This window comes from Schistocerca gregaria, chromosome 3, assembly GCF_023897955.1.
Source record: "Schistocerca gregaria isolate iqSchGreg1 chromosome 3, iqSchGreg1.2, whole genome shotgun sequence".
In the NCBI taxonomy this organism is placed as follows: Eukaryota; Metazoa; Arthropoda; class Insecta; order Orthoptera; family Acrididae; genus Schistocerca; species Schistocerca gregaria.
The window spans coordinates 422,288,240-422,311,853 of NC_064922.1; the positions used below are offsets into that span (position 1 = coordinate 422,288,240).

General features: G+C 47.8%; 1 protein-coding gene across 1 annotated transcript in view; it reads left to right on the top strand.

The window, feature by feature from the left end:
• Positions 1–699: 699 nt before the first annotated feature.
• Positions 700–23,614, top strand: part of LOC126355401 (uncharacterized) — a 56,855-nt gene continuing 33,940 nt past the window's right edge. Inside the window, exon 1 of the mRNA XM_050005698.1 lies at positions 700–889. Coding sequence (XP_049861655.1) covers positions 700–889 — 190 coding nt within the window. The remainder of the gene's footprint in view (positions 890–23,614) is intronic.

Here is a 23,614-nt window from a genome sequence, read left to right on the forward strand (position 1 = left end):
GATTCGAACCTGCGACCGTAGCAGTCGCGCGGTTCCGGACTGGGCGCCTAGAACATTTGTAAGGAAAATCATGTAGTTCAGCAACGACTTAAAACTCCGTAAAATATTGCAAAACATATTTCATCTAAATAAGACTCTTATTACTGTCGCAAACGATGGGATAAAGGCTATACTACTTGTCCATATTGTTTTCACTGTTGCTTGGCCATTTCACGTCAACACTTTCTTCACATTTTTGTTTATAGTTAGTTAAAAATTATACGCCAATTAGGCTAGCTATCCCATTCAAAAACGTAAGTTTCCCAGGAGAGTTCTCCATTCACACACACACACACACACACACATACACAAATACAGAGAGAGAGAGAGAGAGAGAGAGAGAGAGAGAGAGAGAGAGAGAATATTTGTGCCGCCTTGCAAGCGCGTAGAAAGTGGTCAAAATGTAAAAGGGGGAAAAAGCAAGGAAAGAAAGGGGGTGACGCAGCCCCCGCTTAAAAAAGAAAAAAGGAAGAGAGAAGAAAGAGTGCTTTGTGCAGCAAAAATTAGTGTTGGGACTGGGATGCCTGCCGGCGAGCCTAAATTGCATTAGGGCGGCGCGCTCCAGTTTAACAAGTGTTGATGCGGCGCGGAGCGCGGAGGCGGCAGAGCCACCTGTTGAGCGGCGCCGCTAATTAATTTAATGTGCGCGTGCGCGGCTTAATGAGCAATCAGCGCCACTCCGCGACCGGCGGCCGCGGCGGCAAGTCGGAGGCGCCGGGAGCAGCGGCGGCCGCAGCCGCCTCCGCCGACATAACCTCAACGCGGCCGGCGCCCCTCGCCCTGGCCGCCAAGCCACGTCTGCGCACTCAGCCGCCTCCAAAGGCCTTCCGCTGCGCTGCGTACCATACACGTAAGCAGATCTAGTATTGTGATGCAAGTTTGCTTAGCGAAACTTAGAACTGCGATTAACAGTTACGCTTTTTTGTGCCTTAGCTGTAAGACCATCATTGTATGCTCGTAACTGCTTTAGCTCTTGCCGGAACTAAGAGAGCAACAAGCTAAAAATTTTCTGTGTTTGCTTTAATGTAACAGAGTCGTTACGAGTTTCGAACATCAAAGTTACATAATCAAGAGCTAGCGTAAGTTTCGTAGTATGTCTTGTATATTCATATGTCGACTGTGGTGTGATGTTTTCTATCGACAGCTTCGTGTTGCTATAGTTAAATGCCAAGTGATCGGTTATACCTCTCTCCGAATCCATAATCCATCGTCGAACAACAGAATATAGAAGACACGCTGCCGATCGTAAACCTCTCGCTGACGATAGACCTTTCATGCTCGAAAAAGGCAGCGACTCTTGTAAGTTAAGATAAACGCAGTAAATAACAGTGGCTGGTTGCTGTCGTAATTTGAGTAACAAATAATCCTTATCGTCAGTCAGACACCGTCCTGTAACGTTGAGTTATCGACAAGACTGCGTTATCTATTTACTTCAGTAACAAATCTTTCTCGCTCAAAACAGGATTACATAACTGATGCATTATTGTAAGTGATGCAAGTAGGATTATTGTAGAGTGCTTGCTGTCTGTAAGTAATGAACGAGTCACTGGTACGACACTAAATACGCACCTATCAATTACTGATAGAGCAACAGTGCAATTATTTGCAGCTAATTTTGAAGTAAAACTCAAACATATGGCGAGAAAGATTCTGTCAAAGTGATTGACAGTGGTGTAATTGGACTGTACTACACAATTTTCTGTTTTAAGAGCGCTCATTGTACTAAGCTAAATTCTGAAGTTCCATGGCAAACGTTTTTTATTCAAAATTGTCGTGACCGCATTTTGTGGTTATTTCACAGTGGACTAGTTTCAGTGTAATGAGTCATCTTCAGAATCAGGACGTTGTTGAGCAAGTAACACATCAAGCGCTCATCGAGGTTGCCGTTGATTATAAGCTAGCACTGTCAGCGCTATATGACGACTCGATGCGTTTCTTTCGTAACAACATCCTGGCTCTGACGATGACTCATTAGGGTCGAAACCAGTCAACTGTCATGAATCCACAAAATACGATCAAGACAACTGTGAATAAAAATAGGTATTATCCAAAACATAAGGAGCGATCACAAAGTTTCTGTTCGATGGCTGCACAGTCTAAAATCTGTGCGCTAGTCAGATAAAATCGCCAAGAGCTTAGAGGTGCATGGCGTCGTCGCTGGCGGCGCAGTGTACCTGTGTATCGCAGCTTGAAGGCTATTGATATTGACCTTGCTGGTCAATTTAATAAGCAGCAGTTAATTGGAGGCCCAAATGAGTTTCGTGCACTGCATCTGAACTTTACCTGTGATGTACAGGCAGTGTTTGGAGGTAGTACTTGGCTCACACTTGCTGTAGTGTGGGGCAATCAAGCAGATTATGGTGGCCTTGAAGCTTTTCGTGATGCTAATATTCTCACCCGTTTGATAAAACACCGTGTCGTGCTGCATGAAGAAGTTCGTAACTCCCTGCTGCACATCCTCGCCGGACGTGAATCTTCGAACCTTCACGGCCTTTTTTAAGGGAACAGAAGGCGTGATAATCGCACGGAGACAGATGAATATAAAGTGGGTCCTCGAATGTTTCCCACTTGGACTGGCGTAACTTCTGTTTTACGAAATATGCGATACGGGGACGTGCGAACTTGGCGTACGGTTCCACAACGGTGGTTTCGACAGGCATGCTGTCCCAGTCATATTTTTCATTCTCCGATGGATGTCTGCAGGCGTTTGTCCTTTGGCACATAAAAAAAATAACACGATGATCCTGTTTGGACGCATCTGGTCATAACATCGTCGTAGTTCACGTTTCCGCATTTACCTCATGCTCGTCAGAACGACACCAATGCTGTAATAATCCCTTGCTTATACATCGGTGCTTATATACCATCATCGGAGTCGTGCTACATTGCATATGCTGCAGCAGTGCCTTCGAGCGGTAACTTTTTGATCGCTCCTTATACACTCCTGGCAATTGAAATAAGAACACCGTGAATTCAGTGTCTCAGGAAGGGGAAACTTTATTCACACATTCCTGGGGTCAGATACATCACATGATCACACTGACAGAACCACAGGCACATAGAGACAGGCAACAGAGCATGCACAATGTCGGCACTAGTACAGTGTATATCCACCTTTCGCAGCAATGCAGGCTGCTATTCTCCCATGGAGACAATCGTAGAGATGCTGGATGTAGTCCTGTGGAACGGCTTGCCATGCCATTTCCACCTGGCGCCTCAGTTGGACCAGCGTTCGTGCTGGACGTGCAGACCGCGTGAGACGACGCTTCATCCAGTCCCAAACATGCTCAATGGGGGACAGATCCGGAGATCTTGCTGGCCAGAGTAGTTGACTTACACCTTCTAGAGCACGTTGGGTGGCACGGGATACATGCGGACGTGCATTGTCCTGTTGGAACAGCAAGTTCCCTTGCCGGTCTACGAATGGTAGAACGATGGGTTCGATGACGGTTTGGATGTACCGTGCACTATTCAGTGTCCCCTCGACGATCACCAGAGGTGTACAGCCAGTGTAGGAGATCGCTCCCCACACCATGATGCCGGGTGTTGGCCCTGTGTGCCTCGGTCGTATGCAGTCCTGATTGTGGCGCTCACCTGCACGGCGCCAAACACGCATACGACCATCATTGGCACCAAGGCAGAAGCGACTCTCATCGCTGAAGACGACACGTCTCCATTCGTCCCTCCATTCACGCCTGTCGCGACACCAGTGGAGGTGGGCTGCACGATGTTGGGGCGTGAGCGGAAGACGGCCTAACGGTGTGCGGGACCGTAGCCCAGCTTTATGGAGACGGTTGCGAATGGTCCTCGCCGATACACCAGGAGCAACAGTGTCCCTAATTTGCTGGGAAGTGGCGGTGCGGTCCCCTACGGCACTGCGTAGGATCCTACGGTCTTGGAGTGCATCCGTGCGTCGCTGCGGTCCGGTCCCAGGTCGACGGGCACGTGCACCTTCCGCCGACCACTGGCGACAACATCGATGTACTGTGGAGACCTCACGCCCCACGTGTTGAGCAATTCGGCGGTACCTCCACCCGGCCTCCCGCATGCCCACTATACGCCTCGCTCAAAGTCCGTCAAATGCACATACGGTTCACGTCCACGCTGTCGCGGCATGCTACCAGTGTTAAAGACTGCGATGGAGCTCCGTATGCCACGGCAAACTGGCTGACACTGACGGCGGCGGTGTACAAATGCTGCGCAGCTAGCGCCATTCGACGGCCAACACCGCGGTTCCTGGTGTGTCCGCTGTGCCGTGCGTGTGATCTTTGCTTGTACAGCCCTCTCGCAGTGTCCGGAGCAAGTATGGTGGGTCTGACACACCGGTGTCAATGTGTTCTTTTTTCCATTTCCAGGAGTGTAGATCGCTTGCTCTGGTTTGACAATGTCAAATTTCATGTGTTAAACTTTGTTTTACTGTTTCATTCATCTTTAGAGTGAGCCTTACGGAGTTAGTTGAACAGCATGATAACATATTAGAATAAGCAAATCTGCAGCGATATTTTTTCTGTGCTTTGCACCCACCAGCTACAAGACGTAACCTCTGCGAGCGGGTGCGGGCGCAGAAGAAACGCGCGGCAGCGGCATCGGAGAGCCATTCCGGAGGGAAGGCAAACGTCGATATTTGCGAGCGAGGCGGTACTTGCTGGTCGCCCTGTGCCGCTGCTTACTGGAGCCCAAATTATATCAAGATAGAGGGGCTGAAGCGCGGCGGGGTGGGGGCGGAGAAATGTATTTCGCTGCTGATGCGGTTAGCGAGCGGGGGCGGGCGGCGGCGGAGGCGGCCGCCTGCACTTTCTGATCCCGCGGCGAAATATTACGGCGCGCGCTGAAAGACGCCAAACGGGATGCTGCCGGCGGCGCGGGCACAGTCGATACGAGCCGACCTCGGCGCACACAGCCAGGGACGGGCGCCGCGGCTGCACCACGTCCCCCCCTGTCCAACTCCTCCAGAGCACTACTCTTACGTCTGCATCACGACTCCGTAAGGCACTACACTGTGCGGCGGTAGAGGGTACAGACACACCGCATACCTGTATCATTTCCCCCTTTCCCTCCACTTTGGATTCTACGCTACTGGCCATTAAAATTGCTACACCACGAAGATGACGTGCTACAGACGCGAAATTTAAACGACAGGAAGAAGATGCTATGATATGCAAATGATTAGCTTTTCAGAGCATTCGCACAAGGTTGGCGCAGGTGGCGACACCTACAACGTGCTAACATTAGGAAAGATGCCGACCGATTTCTCATACACAAACAGCAGCTGACCGGCGTTGCCTGGTGAAACGTTGTTGTGATGTGAGGAGGAGAAATGCGTAACATCACGTTTCCGACTTTCATAAAGGGCGGATTGTTGCCTATCGCGATTGCGGTTTACCGTATAGCGACATTGCTGCTCGCGTTGGTCGAGATCCAGTGACTGTTAGCAGAATATGGAATCGGTGAGTTCAGGAGGGTAATACGGAACGCCGTGCTGGATCCGAATGGCCTCGCATCACTAGCAGTCGAGATGAGAGGCATCTTATCCGCATGGCTGTAACGGATCGTGCATCCACGTCTCGATCCCTGAGTCAACAGATGGGGACGTTTGCAAGACACCAACCATCCGCATGAACAGTTCGATGTTTGCAGCAGGATGGACTATCAGCTCGGAGACCATGGCTGCGGTTACCCTTGACGCTGCATCACAGACAGGAGCGCCTGCGATGGTGTACTCAAAACGAACCTGGGTGCACGAATGGCAAAACGTCAATTTTCCTTATGAATCCAGGTTCTGTTTACAGCATCATGATGGTCGCATCCGTGTTTGGCGACATCGCGGTGAACGCACATTGGAAGCGTGTATTCGTCATCGACATACTGGCGTATCACCCGGCGTGATGGTATGGGGTGCCACTGGTTACACGTCTCGGTCATCTCTTGTTCACATTGACGGCACTTTGAAATGTGGACGCTACATTTCCGATGTGTTACGACCCGTGGCTCTACCCTTCATTCGATCCCTGCGAAACCGTACATTTCAGAAAGATAACGCATGACCGCATGTTGCAGGTCCTGTGCGAGGCTTTCTGGATACAGAAAATGTTCGACTGCTGCCCTGGCCAGCACATTCCCCAGATCGCTCACTAATTGAAAACGTCTGGTCAGTGGTGGCCGAGCAGCTGACTCGTCACAGTACGCCAGTCACTACTCTTGATGGACTGTGATATCGTGTTGAAGCTTCATGGGCAGCTGCACCTCGCGTATCAAGGCCGTTATTACTGCCAGAGGCGGTTGTTCTGGGTACTGATTTCTCAGGATCTATGCACCCAAATTGCGTGAATATGTAATCACATCTCAGTTCTAGTGTTATGTATTCGTGCAATGAATATCCGTTTGTCATCTGCATTTCTTCTTGGTGTAGCAATTTTAATGGCCTGTAGTTTAATAGGCTTTTGGAATATGCATTATCTGATCACAAGAGTCTCACCTGTTTGTGGACCTTAAAGTGACCTTTATGACGGCTTCAACTCTGCTCGTCACATTTTCAGTAAGGAGTAAGAATGTCTGTGAACGAACGTCAGGCCATACTTCCTCAAGAGCCGAAATCAGAAAAGGTTGTGATGTTGGACGCTGTGGTCTGAAACGAAGTCAAGTTTCTAACTCATCCCATTGGTGTTCCATTGGGTAAAGGACCGAACCCTAGACAGGCCAGTTCAAATGGTTCAAATGGCTCATAGCCCTGTGGGACTTAACAGCTGAGGTCATCAGTCCCCTACAACTTAGAACCACTTAAACCTAACTAAGCTAAGGACAGCACACACATCCATGCAGATCTACTAAAGAGACGGCCAACATTACGCTCGTCCGTCCTTCTAAAAATGGTTCAAATGGCTCTGAGCACTATAGGACTTAACAGCTGTGGTCATCAGTCCCCTAGAACTTAGAACTGCTTAAACCTAACTAACCTAAGGACATCACACACATCCATGCCCGAGGCAGGATTCGAACCTGCGACCGTAGCGGTCACGCGGCTCCGGACTGCGCGCCTAGAACCGCTCGGCCACCGCGGCCGGCCCTCCGTCCTCCTCTCGAATATTGCTGCGCGGGATGGGATTCTTACGAGATAGGATGGACGGAGGATACTGAGAAAGTTCAAAGAAGTGTAGCAGATAGTGTCAGAGACTTGGTAAGTGACCTGGGGTAACATTCATCAAAACACAGGCGTTTTCCGCTCCGGCGACAACTTTTCGTTAAACACAACCACAAACTTCCTCCTCCGAACAGCAACCTACCTTGCTGTTTCTCATGTGCTTACGGAGAAATGGTCATCGAGATGATATAAGAGTAACCAGACTTCGCACGGATGGATTTAGGAGGTCTTCTTCCCAAGTGGTATCACGAGAGGAAGTGTAGAGAAACTGCATTATTGTTAAGGCTTTCCTGATCAGTTGCTGATAAATTTCCTTTCGCCTTGTCTCTGGCCGACGTTTGTTTCAAGATTTGTCCGACGTTTCGTCACCACGAGAGGCTGAATACGTCAAACCGCCACCAGCACTGGAGAGTGAAGTTTTAAGAATGTTAGCTACTCGTGCTGGAGAAACGTCGGAAAAATCGTCAAACTATAGTCAGACGAAGAACCGGCGAGAGAAGACAATCACTAAAGAAATTGTCTCGAAGTGGTTCTATGAACATTCTGCCGAGCACCTAAGAGTCAACTAGAGAGTAATCGTGTAGATGTCAAATTTGTGGACATCATAGGTGCGAAATACTATCGATATCGCCGCCATATAAACCCGACTGTACAACACTGTAACGAACAGCAGAAAAAACGGAAGAGCATAGACGTACAATACGCGTTAGATGAGTATGTGCCAAGCAAGATCGTAAGAGATGGAAAAGAGCCACAGTGGTACAACAACCGAGTTAGAAAACTGCTGCGGAAGCAAAGGCAACTTCACAGCAAACATAAACATAGCCAAAGCCTTGCAGACAAACAGAAATTACACGAAGCGAAATGTAGTGTGAGGAGGGCTATGCGAGAGGCTTTCAATCAATTCGAAAGTAAAGCTCTATGTACTGACTTGGCAGAAAATCCTAAGAAATTTTGGTCTTATGTCAAAGCTGTAGGTGGATCAAAACAAAATGTCCAGACACTCTGTGACCAAAATGGTACTGAAACAGAGGATAACAGACTAAAGGCCGAAATACTAAATGTCTTCTTCCAAAGCTGTTTCACAGAGGAAGACTGCACTGTAGTTCCTTTTCTACATTGTCGCACAGATGACAAAATGGCAGATATCGAAATAGGCGACAGAGGGATAGAGAAACAATTAAAATCGCTCAAAAGAGGAAAGACTGCTGGACCTGATGGGATACCAGTTCGATTTTACACAGAGTACGCGAAGGAACTTGCCCCCCTTCTTGCAGCGGTGTACCGTAGGTCTCTAGGACAGCGAAGCGTTCCAAAGGATTGGAAAAGGGCACAGGTCATCCCCGTTTTCAAGAAGGGACGTCGAACAGATGTGCAGAACTATAGACCTATATCTCTAACGTCGATCAGTTGTAGAATTTTGGAACACGTATTATGTTCGAGTATAATGACTTTTCTGGAGACAAGAAATCTACTCCGTAGGAATCAGCATGGGTTTCGAAAAAGACGGTCGTGTGAAACCCAGCTCGCGCTATTTGTCCACGAGACTCAGAGGACCATAGACACGGGTTCACAGGTAGATGCCGTGTTTCTTGACTTCCGCAAGGCGTTTGACACAGTTCCCCACAGTCGTTTAATGAACAAAGTGAGAGCATGCGGACTATCAATCCAATTCTGTGATTGGATTGAGGAGTTCCTAGATAACAGAACGCAGCATGTCATTCTCAATGGAGAGAAGTCTTCCGAAGTAAGAGTTATTTCAGGTGTGCCACAGGGGAGTGTCATAGGACCGTTGCTATTCACAATATACATAAATGACCTGGTGGATGACATCGGAAGTTCACTGAGGCTTTCTGCAGATGATGGTATGGTGTATCGAGAGGCTGCAACAATGAAAAATTGTACTGAAATGCAAGAGGATGTGCAGCGAATTGACGCATGGTACAGGGAATGGCAATTGAATCTCAATGTACACAAGTGTAATGTGCTGCGAATACGTAGAAAGATATATCACTTAGCATTTAGCTACAAAATAGCAGGTCAGCAACTGGAAACAGTTAATTCCATAAATTATCTGGGAGTACGCATTAGAAGTGATTTAAAATGGAATGATCATATAAAGTTAATCGTCGGTAAAGCAGATGCCAAGCTGAGATTCATTGGAAGAATCCTAAGGAAATGCAATCCGAAAACAAGGAAGTAGGTTACAGTACGCTTGTTCGCCCACTGCTTGAATACTGCTCAACAGTGTGAGATCCGTACCAGATAGGGTTGATAGAAGAGATAGAGAAGATCCAACGGAGAGCAGCGCGCTTCGTTACAGGATCATTTAGTAATCGCCAAAGGAGATAATAGATAAACTCCAGTGGAAGACTCTGCAAGAGAGACGCTCAGTAGGTCGGTACGGGCTTTTGTTGATGTTTCGAGAACATACCTTCGCCGAAGAGTCAACCAGTATATTGCTCCCTCCTACGCATATCTCGCGAAGAGACCATGAGGATAAAATCAGAGAGATTAGAGCCCACACAGAAGCATACCGACACTCATTCTTTCCACGTACAATACGAGACTGGAATAGAAGGGAGAACCGATAGAGGTACTCAGGGTATCCTCCGCCACACACCATCAGGTGGCTTGCGGAGTATGGATGTAGATGTAGATGTAGGCGTTTTTTGCATGACATGGGAGCTGACAATGATCTTCGATAAATGCTACATATTGCACATGTATAAATGAAGAAATTCAGTGGTGTAACATTATACTATTGCCGACAAATTACTAGATACAGTAGGTAGCGTACAATACCTAGGAATAACCATCCAGAACTACGTGAAGTAGAATAACCACGTAAAACAAATTGTAGAAAAGGCAGATTCCGGGCTGACATTCATTAAGAATCTCGTATGCAAATAAGTGGCTCATTAAACAGTTGTTGGATAAATACTTGAGCGTTCCACATCAGTCTGGGAAACTTGTACGACACCCTCACCAGATTAGATTGATAGGCGAGATAGAGGAAGTTCAGAGCTTTTACTTTACGCGAGAGTACAATAAAGATAACCAACCCAGTAGCAGAATCTTAAAGAGAGGCGTAGCGCATTACGGAGGTGTTTACCGTTGAAATTCCGGGAGCTTACGTTCCAGGCAGAGTCGCGAAATTTTAGTTTTAGGGGAGGGGACGATGATGAGCAGATTGAACAGGTGTTGTAGTCAAAACTAACTACACCTGAAGAAGAGGTTGAGACTGAGAAAGAGCTAAAGCTCACAACCCTTTATCTGTGCTTTGTTGGCCCACTCCCCAGAAAAATTGGCAACTCCTTCGGAAACGTGTCATCCATTGCGTTTCGCTTGCATCAGCTACGAAACAAAATCTTCATTATAATGTTAAATACGATCTAGGCCTCTAAAGGCCAGTGGCATGTCATATATAGAACAGTCTGTTAGAACACTCGAGAACAGGTGCAATGAACAACATTAGCGACTCACCAGATTAAAAGGACAGGGTACATGAGCTGTCACCGAACATTACCTTGAGTATGCTCATGAAATTAAATACGACTAGACCATCATCACTGTTCAAACACCAAGTTTCGTAACCAAGCAATCAGTCGAAATAAATAAGCAAGAAAACAGAATAAATGGAGGAGGAGGTTACAATTTAAGCAAGGCTTGGTATCCAGCACTGAATTTATTTATATCTCGTCTGCAATCTCATTCGTCAGAGCTCGAGAAGGCTCACAATTTGTTTCAAAGTGGTATCTGAACTACAAATGAGCTGCAAAAGGGGAGCGTCAAAGCTCATAACGGGCGCCAGAAGTCGGAATCAGCTATAAATAGTCACACGACACCAACAACACCTCATAGCCTGGTGAGAGTCGAAGCAGAGACTCCACAAAATACCACAGCTTGCAGCAGTTGAAGAAAACGACTCAACCGGTCGTCGAAAGACGCTGAGTAACAAAAACAGTGAAGCACCCAAATGACACAGTCACATGCCATTGTAACTTCATGCACATACCACATCATTCTCGGGTATATACACTGTGTGATCAAAAGTATCTGGACACCACCAAAAACGTACGTCTTTCATATTAGGTGCATTGTGCTGCCACCTAATGCCAGGTACTCCACATCATCGATCTCAGTAGTCATCAGACATCGTGAGAAAGCATTCATCTGTACGCAAGATTACCACACTCCTAAACATCCCTAGCTCCGATTTGACAGTGACGTGGAAACGTGAAGGGACACGTACGGTACAAAAGCGTACAGGCTGACCTCGTCTGTTGACCGTAAGGCATCACCGACAGTTGAAGAGGGTCATAATGTGTAATAGGCAGACATCTATCCAGACCATCACCCATGAATTCCTAACCTCATCAGGACTGTTAGGCGAGAGGTGAGAAAACTTGGATTTCAAGGTCGAGCGGCTGCTCGTAAGCCACACATCACGTCGGTAAATGCCATACGAAGCCTCGCTTGGACATTGGAAAAACGTTGTGTGGAGTGACGAATCACGGTACACAATGTGGCAGTCCGATGGCAGGGTGAGAGTATGGCGAATGCCCTATGAACGTCATCTGCCCGCGTGTGTAGTGCCAACACTAAAATTTGGGGGCTGTGGTGTTATGGTGTGGTCGTGTTTTCATGGAGAGGGCTTGCACCCCTTGTTCTTTTGCGTGACACTATCACAGTACAGGTCTACACTGATGTTTTAAGCACATTCTTGCTTCCCACTGTTGAGGAGCAATTCGGGGATGGCGACTGCATCTTTCAACACGATCGAGCACCTGTTAATAATGCACGGCCTGTGGCGGAGTGGTAACACAATAACATCCATGTAATGGACTGGCCTGCAGTGTCCTGACGTGAATCGTGTATAACACCTTTGGGATTTTTTGGAAGGCCGACAGACCGACCTCAGTGCAGCACTCCGTGAAGCATGGGCTGCCATTCCCCAAGAAACCTTCCAGCACCTCATTCAACGTATGCCTGCGAGAGTGGAAGGTGTCATCAAGCGTAAGGGTGGGCCAACACCATACTGAAGTCCAACATTACTGATGGAGGGCGCCACGAACTTGTAAGTCATTTTTAGCCAGGTGTCCGGATACGTTTGCTCACATAGTGTAAATGCTTAGGCTTCCAATTCTCTGTGACAGGTAGAATTGCCACCAGAGTGCATCAATGTTGTACGTGTTTAGTGTTGTTGTCAGGCCTGCTATGGTGTGTAAGGAAAGTGAACAGCGTCAGATGTCGTGTCATCACCGTGAAGAACATGGAGATGCCACATCCTCGTTTGAGACAGCGTTGTCAGCACCTGACGAATTTTGAAAGGGGCCTCATTGTGGGGCTCCATTTGGCCGGCTGGACAAGTCGTGCAGCAACCAGATTCATGCGGAATTCAGATGTGACAGTGGCGCAGTGTTGGACTGCATGGGAACGTGAGGGTAGACAGATCTATTATCAAGGCTCTAGTCAACCACTTCTGACCATCGAAAGGGAGGATGGCCTTATTGTGCACCAAGCACATTGTAACCTCTTGCACTTACCATCCGAGAAAAAGTATTGGGAACCTTGAAGCATTCTGTGTCTTCAAGCTCCACTGAGCGGAGACTAGCAGTAGCTGAAGCAGGCAATTACTGTACCGTCCGTAGGCAGTCGTTAACACCACAACACAACACATCTGGAGGAGTGCCGCTACCAGGAAGTATGGACTTCTGATGAATAGGGTCACATGGTGTTCATTGATGCATCACGGTTCGGCACTACCCCGAATGACCATTATCGGCGAATATGACAGCGACCTGGGGAGAACACATTTTGAGGGGTGCCGCGACCAGGGAGTATAGACTTCTGATGAATAGGGTCACATGGTGTTCGTTGGGTCACATGGTGTTCGTTGAAGCATCACGGTTCGGCACTACCCCGGATGACCATTATCGGCGAATATGACAGCGACCTGGGGAGAACACATTTTGAGGGGTGCCGCGACCAGGAAGTATAGACTTCTGATGAATAGGGTCACATGGTGTTCATTGATGCATCACGGTTCGGCACTACCCCGGATGACCATTATCGGCGAATATGACAGCGACCTGGGGAGAACACATTTTGAGGGGTGCCGCGACCAGGAAGTATAGACTTCTGATGAATAGGGTCACATGGTGTTCATTGATGCATCACGGTTCGGCACTACCCCGAATAACCATTATCGGCGAATATGACAGCGACCTGGGGAGAACACATTTTGAGGGGTGCCGCGACCAGGGAGTATAGACTTCTGATGAATAGGGTCACATGGTGTTCGTTGGGTCACATGGTGTTCGTTGAAGCATCACGGTTCGGCACTACCCCGGATGACCATTATCGGCGAATATGACAGCGACCTGGGGAGAACACATTTTGAGGGGTGCCGCGACCAGGAAGCATAGACTTCTGATGAATAGGGTCACATGGTGTTCATTGATGCATCACGGTTCGGCACTACCCCGAATGACCATTATCGGCGAATATGACAGCGACCTGGGGAGAACACATTTTGAGGGGTGCCGCGACCAGGGAGTATAGACTTCTGATGAATAGGGTCACATGGTGTTCGTTGGGTCACATGGTGTTCGTTGAAGCATCACGGTTCGGCACTACCCCGGATGACCATTATCGGCGAATATGACAGCGACCTGGGGAGAACACATTTTGAGGGGTGCCGCGACCAGGAAGCATAGACTTCTGATGAATAGGGTCACATGGTGTTCATTGATGCATCACGGTTCGGCACTACCCCGGATGACCATTATCGGCGAATATGACAGCGACCTGGGGAGAACACATTTTGAGGGGTGCCGCGACCAGGAAGCATAGACTTCTGATGAATAGGGTCACATGGTGTTCATTGATGCATCACGGTTCGGCACTACCCCGAATGACCATTATCGGCGAATATAACAGCGACCTGGGGAGAACACATTTTGAGGGGTGCCGCGACCAGGGAGTATAGACTTCTGATGAATAGGGTCACATGGTGTTCGTTGAAGCATCACGGTTCGGCACTACCCCGGATGACCATTATCGGCGAATATGACAGCGACCTGGGGAGAACACATTTTGAGGGGTGCCGCGACCAGGAAGCATAGACTTCTGATGAATAGGGTCACATGGTGTTCATTGATGCATCACGGTTCGGCACTACCCCGGATGACCATTATCGGCGAATATGACAGCGACCTGGGGAGAACACATTTTGAGGGGTGCCGCGACCAGGAAGCATAGACTTCTGATGAATAGGGTCACATGGTGTTCATTGATGCATCACGGTTTGGCACTACCCCGGATGACCATTATCGGCGAATATGACAGCGACCTGGGGAGAACACATTTTGAGGGGTGCCGCGACCAGGAAGTATAGACTTCTGATGAATAGGGTCACATGGTGTTCATTGATGCATCACGGTTCGGCACTACCCCGGATGACCATTATCGGCGAATATGACAGCGACCTGGGGAGAACACATTTTGAGGGGTGCCGCGACCAGGAAGCATAGACTTCTGATGAATAGGGTCACATGGTGTTCATTGATGCATCACGGTTCGGCACTACCCCGGATGACCATTATCGGCGAATATGACAGCGACCTGGGTAGAGGTTCCATTCTTCCAACGTTTTGATGCACTGTTGCTCCCGCCGCTATGGTGTGGGCGCCATTGGATATGAGTTCAGGTCACGGCTAATAGTGACTGACGGCACAGCGCCTAGTGATGGATAACCTGCATCCTCAAGTGGTGCCATTTTTCAACAGACAATGCTCGACATCGCGCGGCACGTGCCTCTATGAACTGTCTGCGTGATGTGGAGGGCACTTCAAAGGCTAGCAAGAATCCCGATCTGTCTCAGACAGAACCTGTGTCTGACTAGCTCGGATGTCAACTCTACCCCAGTACCAGTGTCCAAGATAAGAGATCAAGAATAAGTTACAACAGTTGTGGATCAGCTTGCAGCAGGAGACGATGCAACTGCTATATGACAGCCTTCCCAACCGAAGAAGTGCGTGCTTTCAGACCAGAGGGGGTGCCGCGTCAAATTCACACGTGGACTCATACTGCTAGGTTCCTTGTAAATTCGATTCCATATTGTAATCAATGAAATAACATCACATAACCTCTCGAACCGTGAACTTTCACTTCATTTCCACCTCCCCTTGTGGGTGGTTCATCGTTTTTGTCATGCAGCTTATCTTGTACAATAATGGAATCAACAGCCAGGCTGAACACACAGAAGCAGATAATTAATCAGTAACGCTGAGAGATCATAATGAGTGTCTGTAAAGTTCGCTTGTGAGATCCGATGATATACCATCAGGTTCTAGGTGTCCCATTTTACTCCACGTAAACGACCCACACATGGCACCACATCCACCACCGGTCTGAACTTCTTTCTGTTGGCACACAGACTGCATTACCTCATACTATTTCCAACTCACTTGTCCTCTGCCTTCGGCGTATATCGAAGTATACCGAGACTCGCCAGTCCTGGTGCTTCTAGGGTGCGATCGCGAAGTTTCTCCGGCTTACTAACCGTCCGCTGTGACGTGTGATGAGCACAGCTCTTCGTCTAGAACTGTGGCTAGGACTGTGGCTACTACACTCCATATTAACGACGTAGGTTTGGATATTATGACTGCTGACCATTTGGTGATACCCAACGTCGAGCTGGCAAGTGATTTTCTTCACTGTGGCCAGTCTATCCGCTGTTAAAATCCTCGATACTCGACTACCAGTCTGGCAGCGGTTTTCGCTGTAGCGAGGCAGTCACCGTACATTCGTCATAACTTACCATGTTGAAAAACCCAGTGGCTGCATGATCTCAGAGGCAGTTGCTTTGTAGATACGATGAAGCGCGCTTATGTCGCAATCCTTTGCACTATCACACCCAGCTGTGTTCCTCAGCTCTCACAGTCCCAGGTGGCATAAATGGATAGAACATGACCCAGTTTGTGGGCGATACAGATTTTAAAAGACTGTCGGAAGTGTAAATCGATTTCGTATCCAGTATCTCACAGCCAAGGCTTTGGACCCTGCCTTGAATGAAGTTTGAGGTTAATCATCGGATGCATAAAACCCACCTCTGTTGGAAAGATATACGAGAGCTGTTCGGACACTACGGTTCAATCGGGAGCGAAATGGAAACTACAATGAAAATCCGTTAAACATGGGCATTGTCTCTAGTATGTCCGTCAATCGCTCTTTTCCGTTCTGTGTGCACAGTGAGCACATAAAGATGTATAGAAAATGGTTTCCCCCGTCTAGAATGAGGGTTTAGTGAGAGATTTCGTTTGATGCAAACCACATAATGTACCTATCATGTGTTTCCTTCCTCATGACAATTCTTGGCCCCTCTTTGCAGGGGCAATTTATATGATCCTGCAGTGTTTTCGATGGTAAGTGTTTCATCGCCAACCATACAGCCCGTAATTGGCTCCTCCTGAGTTTCACATCTGCCCAATTGAACCGCTGGCTACGAAGGCAACATTTTGACATAGACAACGAGTTGTAGACAGCGTAGAGAATTGGCTAAGGTGGCTGCCTTCTAAGACGAGGGTATTGTAAAATTGGTACAATGCTACGACAAATGTCTAAGTCGGACCGTCGACTATGTGGAGTAATAGCTATAGGTGTAGCTAACTGTTTCAAATAAAACATTTTTACTTACGCAGTGGTTTCCATTTCGCGTCCGATCGAAACTTACTTACCGAATAGCCCTCGTTGTGTCTTGCTGGCATTGCACCTCTAAGTATTCGTCGAGAAGTTTCTGCTGATCAAGAACGACTGAAGTTTGAGAACGTTGAAGCTCACCGAATTTTGGCCGTTAAAACTGTCATCCTGAAATGAAGGAAAACTACCCTCCAGACTTAAACACATTTGGAACTAATACCACATAAAGCTAGTTTTTCATTGTGGAAATCTATGCATCAAGACTAGGTGGAGCCCTGAGAACATCTTCCAGCTAATCACAACGAAGACTATGTTTGGAGGTCCGTTAAACAGAATAAGAATTGCTATCGGCAGGGAAAAGTCATCGCTTAAGTCATGGCCTTCGTATCAGAGGACAGCAGGTTCGATTATGACCAAGAACAAACAGGCAACTATACGTGCCAATGCCCTCTCTATCGTTTTCATGTACACAATAAGATTTATAGCGCGACTTCGATGCGGGTATGTAAGCACCAGCATGCAGAACGGATATTGGATGGCTTCGTGTCTTTTCGACGTGGCACTACACAAAACTGGCACTAATAGCATAGGCAGATAGGGAACACACACGACACAGATCTGTAAGTGCACGGTATTGGTGGTAAGTTGAGAAAACAGTCCCGAAACACATGTGCTACAAAACGCCACTGGTTTCCTGCGCATGTACCCAAAGTCAATATGGGATATGATCATCATGCACACGTACACAGGCCGTACAATGGATTGGCTTACTCTGGATCAGGTGGTCGAGAAGCTGCTGGGGTACAGCCTCCCATTCTTGCACCAGTGCCTATCGGAGCTCCTGAAGTGTCGTAGAGGTTTGAAGACGTGCAGCAATACGTCGACCCAAGGAGTTTAGGTCTGGAGAACAGGCAGGCCACTCCATTCGCCTGATATCTTCTGTTTCAAGGTACTCCTCCACGATGGCAACTCGGTGCGGCTGTGCGTTATCATCCATCAGGAGGAAGGTGGGACCCACTGCACCCCTGAAAAGGCGGACATACTGGTGCAAAATGACGTCGCGATACACCTGTCCTGTTACAGTTCCTCTGTCAAAGACATGCAGGGGTGTACGTGCACCAATCATAATCCCACCCCACACCATGAAACCACGACCTCCATACAGGTCCCTTTCAAGGACATTAAGGGGTTGGTATCTGGTTCCTGGTTCACTCCAGATGAGAACCCGGTGAGAATCAGTATTCAGACTATAGCCGAACTCTTCCGCAAACATAATCTGGGACCACTGTTCCAATGATCATGTACTGTGTTCTTGACACCAGGCTTTACGGGCTCTCCTGTGACCAGGGGTCAGTAGAATGCACGTTGCAGGTTTCTGTGCGAATAAACCATGTCTGTACAGTCATCTGTAGACTGTGTATCAGGAGACAACTGTTCCAGTGGCTGCGGTAATGTCCCGAGCTGGGCTACCTGCAGTATTCCGTGGCCATCTGCGGGTACTGACGGTGAGATATCGGTCTTCTTGTGGTGTTGTACACTGTGGACGTCTCGTACTGCAGCACCTGGACACTTTTCCTGTCTGTTGGAATCGTTGCCATAATCTTGAGATCACACTTTGTGGCACATGGAGGGCCCGTGCTACGACCTGCTGTGTTTGACCACCCTCCAATGGTTCTAGTATTCTACCCCTCATAACGTCATCAATATGTGTTCTTTGAGCTATTTTCAACACACGGTCACCATCAGCACAGCTGAAAACGTCTGCACACTTACTCGCTGCACCGTACTCTGACATGCACCAACACACCTCTGCGTATGTGGACTGCTGCTAGCGCCACTGTGCGACGACCGCAGGTCAAATGCACCGCATGGTCATAGCCAGAGGTGCTTTAAACTCGTGAACTGCCCACCTGAGCGTTGTTTCACCATGTACCAGCATTATCCATAATTTAGGAGCATGAGTTGTAGATCTGGGGCTATTCTGCAGAGCTGCCCAACACCAAAACATACCTTTAAAAAAAGAACAAAAAATGTCATCGTTCTTTTCTGTCTGTGTTCGCATGACGTCAAACGTCACATCAACCATCCAAAAAAATGTGCCTAACAGACGTATACGACGACAAGTAACGAGAAGAAAGTAGGGGGGAGGGGGGGGGGGGGGGAATTTGCCGGTACGACTTCCATATCGTCAGCATACAGCAAATGCTAAATTGCCCGAGGATAGTGTGGACAATATGTAGTGTAGCTCACATAAAACACTTGTGGGGTGAATTCAATGACACCGAGCGACCCTCTCAGCGTGCTTTCTTATATGTAAACAGCGCTGAATTACTGTCTTCCGAAATCTTCGTCTTCTTTTCCTGTGTGTATGGCACGTGAGATATGAGCTAGAGGTGCTGGGGCACGTGTCGTCTATTTGGATGCAGTACTGCAGTCTCGTCTGCAGTGAGTTGCCAAGTCCTCCAAACACCACTGGATCATATCCTAAAGCTTGGCACTACCTCTGTTCCTTAATCGTATGAGTGGAACTGATATGCGATTCACTTTCGAGATGAACCGAGACAGAAAATCCTAGAGGATTGAGATCAGTTTATCTTGGAGGCCAAAGTACAGATCCTGCTCAACTTTTCTATTTTTAACCACACTGGCGCTTTAGATGTTGTTTTTCATCATCAGCAGAATGTTACGACGCCCCACCACGCATGTACCACGTTGCCCAACTTTGAGCTTAACGACCATCCTAAGCTATTGTGCGATTACTCGCCGCAGGAACGGAAAGATCCCTCGTTCCCTTAGTTTTGTTGCGAGAATATCTGGCGCAATGAAATGATAGCCTATTACTCCAAACCACACATTCAGTGGTATTCGTTACCGAAATGGTGACTCGTGGGGAGCATGTGGGTTTACGTCAAATTGGATCCAATTGGTTGGGGACAAAATCGAAAATTTACGTTTCAAGTATACTCTCCCTGACACTAAAAGTGAAGGAAACAGAAGACCTGGTTTGATATCAATATAAGTAACCCATACACACCTTCGTCGGATAAATAAATGATTAGAAGCGCGATTCTGTTTAACAGATCGACTGGACACCAAGTTGCATTAGTGTTCTCATAGTGAAATTTTTACTCTGAAGCGGAGTGTGCTCTGATTTATGAAAGTTCCTGGCAGATTAAAACTGTGTGCCCGACCGAGACTCGAAATCCGTCCTTTGTTTTCCGCGGGCAAGTGCTCTACCAACTTAGCTAACCAAGCACAACTGACGACCTGTCCTCTCGGCTCCACATACTCCAGACTGTGGCTGTAGCTATGTCGTTTCTTCCAAGAGTGCTGGTTTTGCAGTTTTCGCAGGAGAAGTTCTGCGAAGTTCGGAAGGTAGGAGACGAGTAAGTGCAACTGTGAGGATGGATCGTGAATTGTGCTTGGGTAGCTCAGTCCGTAGAGCCCTTGCCCGCGAAAGGTGTCGGTCCAGCACACAGTTTTAATCTGCCAGGAAGATCCATTAGTGTTACTGGTGTTTAGTGTTGTTAGGATATCCGAGGACATGAACAACATCAGATACAGCTCTCAGCAGCACTGTGATGGAGACGGAGATGCCGCGTACTCGTATGAGATAGAGTACCTGACGCAGCTTGAAAAGTGCCAAATTGTGTGTCTTCCATTTACGGTGTGGTCGAATCATGTAGTATCGCCACGCGGAGTGGCCGTGCGGTTTGAGGTGCCATGTTACGGACTGCGCGGCCCCTCCCGCCGAAGGTTCGAGTCCTCACTCGGGCATGGGTGTGTGTGTTGTTCGTAGCGTAAGTTAGTTTAAGTAGTCTAGGGTCCGATGACCTAAGCAGTTTGGTCCCGTAGGAATTCACACACATTTTTTGAACGTGCAGTATCCTGATTCGTAGGACATATTGATGTGGTCAGTGCATAAAAGCGTGAGGGCATGCATTCCTGTCGCAGACTTCCAGTCGACCACGTCTGACCATCGCAAGTGAAGTTCCCCATACTGTGCACGAAGCACATGCCAACACCTTCACATGTGCGCCTGCTGTCCGAGAAGAAGTAAAGGACTCCCTGCAACATTCTGTCATGACACACCATTGGTCGGATACAGTCCCATACATAGGCTACCGTTAGCACAACACACGCGGTTGTGTTTGCAATGGTGGCGTGACCAGCAACTGTGGCTGCTGATGAATAGCATCGTATGTTATTCAGCGTTGAATCACAGTTGTACACTACCTCAAATGACCGTGTACCCGTTCTTCAAATTTTTGTAGAAGCACAGCGCTGTTAGTCCTTGCGTCATGGTATGATGTGCCATCGGGTGTGACTTCAGATGACGGCTGGGCGTGACTCAGGGATCTCTGACCGCTTGTAACGGACATCCTGCATCCTAATGTGTTACGTCTCATGCGACCATGCGGTGTGCAATTTTTCAACATGACAGTGCTCAACCATGCATGGCAATTGTCTCTATGACCGTCTGTGAGGTGCTCAAATGGCCAGGAAGATCCCCAGATTCGTCCCCTTTAGAACATGTATGGGACCACTACAGAAGTGCCAGGATCCTGGATATCAAGTACCAGTTACAACAGATGTTAACCAGCTTGCCTCATGAAAAAAATGTATCGGTTTTATGAGACCCTTCTCTACCGAATCAGTACATTCATCCAGGTCAGAGCGGGTGCAGGATCATATCCATAGTTTGGCTCATAGTGGTGAGTTCTCTGTAAATTTTACTATCTTGTAATCACTGAAATAACACCACACTCTGTTAACCCGAAAAAGTTTTAATTCGCTTCCTCCTCTTCTTGCCGGCCCGGTGGTCGAGCTGTTCCAGGCGCTTCAGTCTGGAACCGCGCGACTGTTACGGTCGCAGGTTCTAATCCTGCCTCGGGCATGGATGTGTGTGATGTCCTTAGGCTAGTTAGGTTTAAGTAGTTATACGTTCTAGGGGACTGATGACCTCAGATGTTAAGTCCCATAATGCTCAGAGCCATTTGAACCATTTGAACCTCCCACCTTGTGTGTGCTTCACATTTTTTTTGTCAGACTGTGCATTTGCACTAGACATTATTTCCAACCGAAGTGAGTGGTGGCTGCTAAACACACATTCGCAACTATTTCGCCAACGGCATTTCTGCCGACATGTTATTATAGATACGTTTCTGGTTCTGTCATTATATACTTCCAGTTCTACATCTACATATGCACTGCGCCAGCAACCAAGCGGTGTGTGGCAGAGGGCACAATTTGCGCCAAAGTCATATTCCCTCCACCCCCAACCCCTCCACTGTTCCACTCCGGGATCACGCGAGGGAAAAACGACTGTCTGAACGCCTCAGTACGAGCTCTAATTTCCCTTATCATTGATGGTGATCATTGCGCGATTTGAAAGTTGGTGGTAATAATATATGCTGCACATCCTCGGTGAAGATCGCATTTCGAAATGTAGCGAGCAGCCCCTTCCGTTTAGTGCGTCGTCTATCTGCAAGTGTGCCCCACTTCAAACTTTCAATGAGATTTGTAATGCTCTCGCGATGGCTAAATGTACCAGTCACGAATCTTGCCGCTCTTCTTTGGACCTTTTCAATCTCTTGAGTCAGACCCAACTGGCAATGGTCCCATAGAGACTTACAATACTCTAAGACTGGACGAACTAACGTATTGTAAGCTATTTCCTTTGTTGAAGGACTGCATAGCTTCAGGATTCAGCAATCTAGAGCTTGAGTTAACCGTTACTTGTGTAATCTGAACATTCCATTTGAGATCATTTCAAATAGTCACACCCAGATACTTGACGGATGTTACCACTTCCAAAGACTGGGCATTTATTTTCTACTCGTACATTAATGGGGATTTTCGCCTTGTCATACGCAGTAGGTTACACTTGCTAATAATGAGAGATAACTGCCAGTCATTACACCACGCATTTATTTTCTGCAAATCCTCATTGATTTGTTCACAACTTTCGTGTGGTACTACTTTCCTGTAGACTACAGCATCATCGGCAGTCTAATGCCGCTGTCAATACCATCAACCAGATAGTTTACGTAAATCGTAAAAAGCAGCAGGCCCATTACGCTGCCCTGGGGCACACCTGAAGTTAGGCTTGTTTCTGTTGAAGGCACCCGTTCAGGACGACATACTGCTCCCTGTCTCTTTGAAAACTTTCTATCCAACCGTATATGTCATCGGATAGACCGTAAGCGCGCACTTTTTGGAGCAAGCAACAGTGCGGAACGCCTTTCGAAACTCGAGAAATATGGCATCAACCTGGTTGTTCAAAAAATGGTTCAAATGGCTCTGAGCACTATGGGACTTAACATCTGTTGTCATCAGTCCCCTAGAACGTAGAACTACTTAAACCTAACTAACCTAAGGACATCACACACATCCATGCCCGAGGCAGGATTCGAACCTGCGACCGTAGCAGTCGCGCGGTTCCGGACTGCGCGCCTAGAACCGCTAGACCACAAAGGCCGGCCATCAGCCTGGGAGCCGATATCTAAAGCCTGTTGTATATCATGCACAAAGAGGGCCAGCTGTGTCGCATGACCGATGTTTCCCAAAACCGTGCTGGTTTTTGCAGTTGAGCTTCTCAGTCTAGAAAGGTCGTTATATCTGAATACAAAATATATCCCATGATTCTACAACAAATCGATGTCGGTGAAATGTGCCGGTAATTATGTGCATCCGATTTGATACCCTTTTGATAGATTGCTATGACCTGCG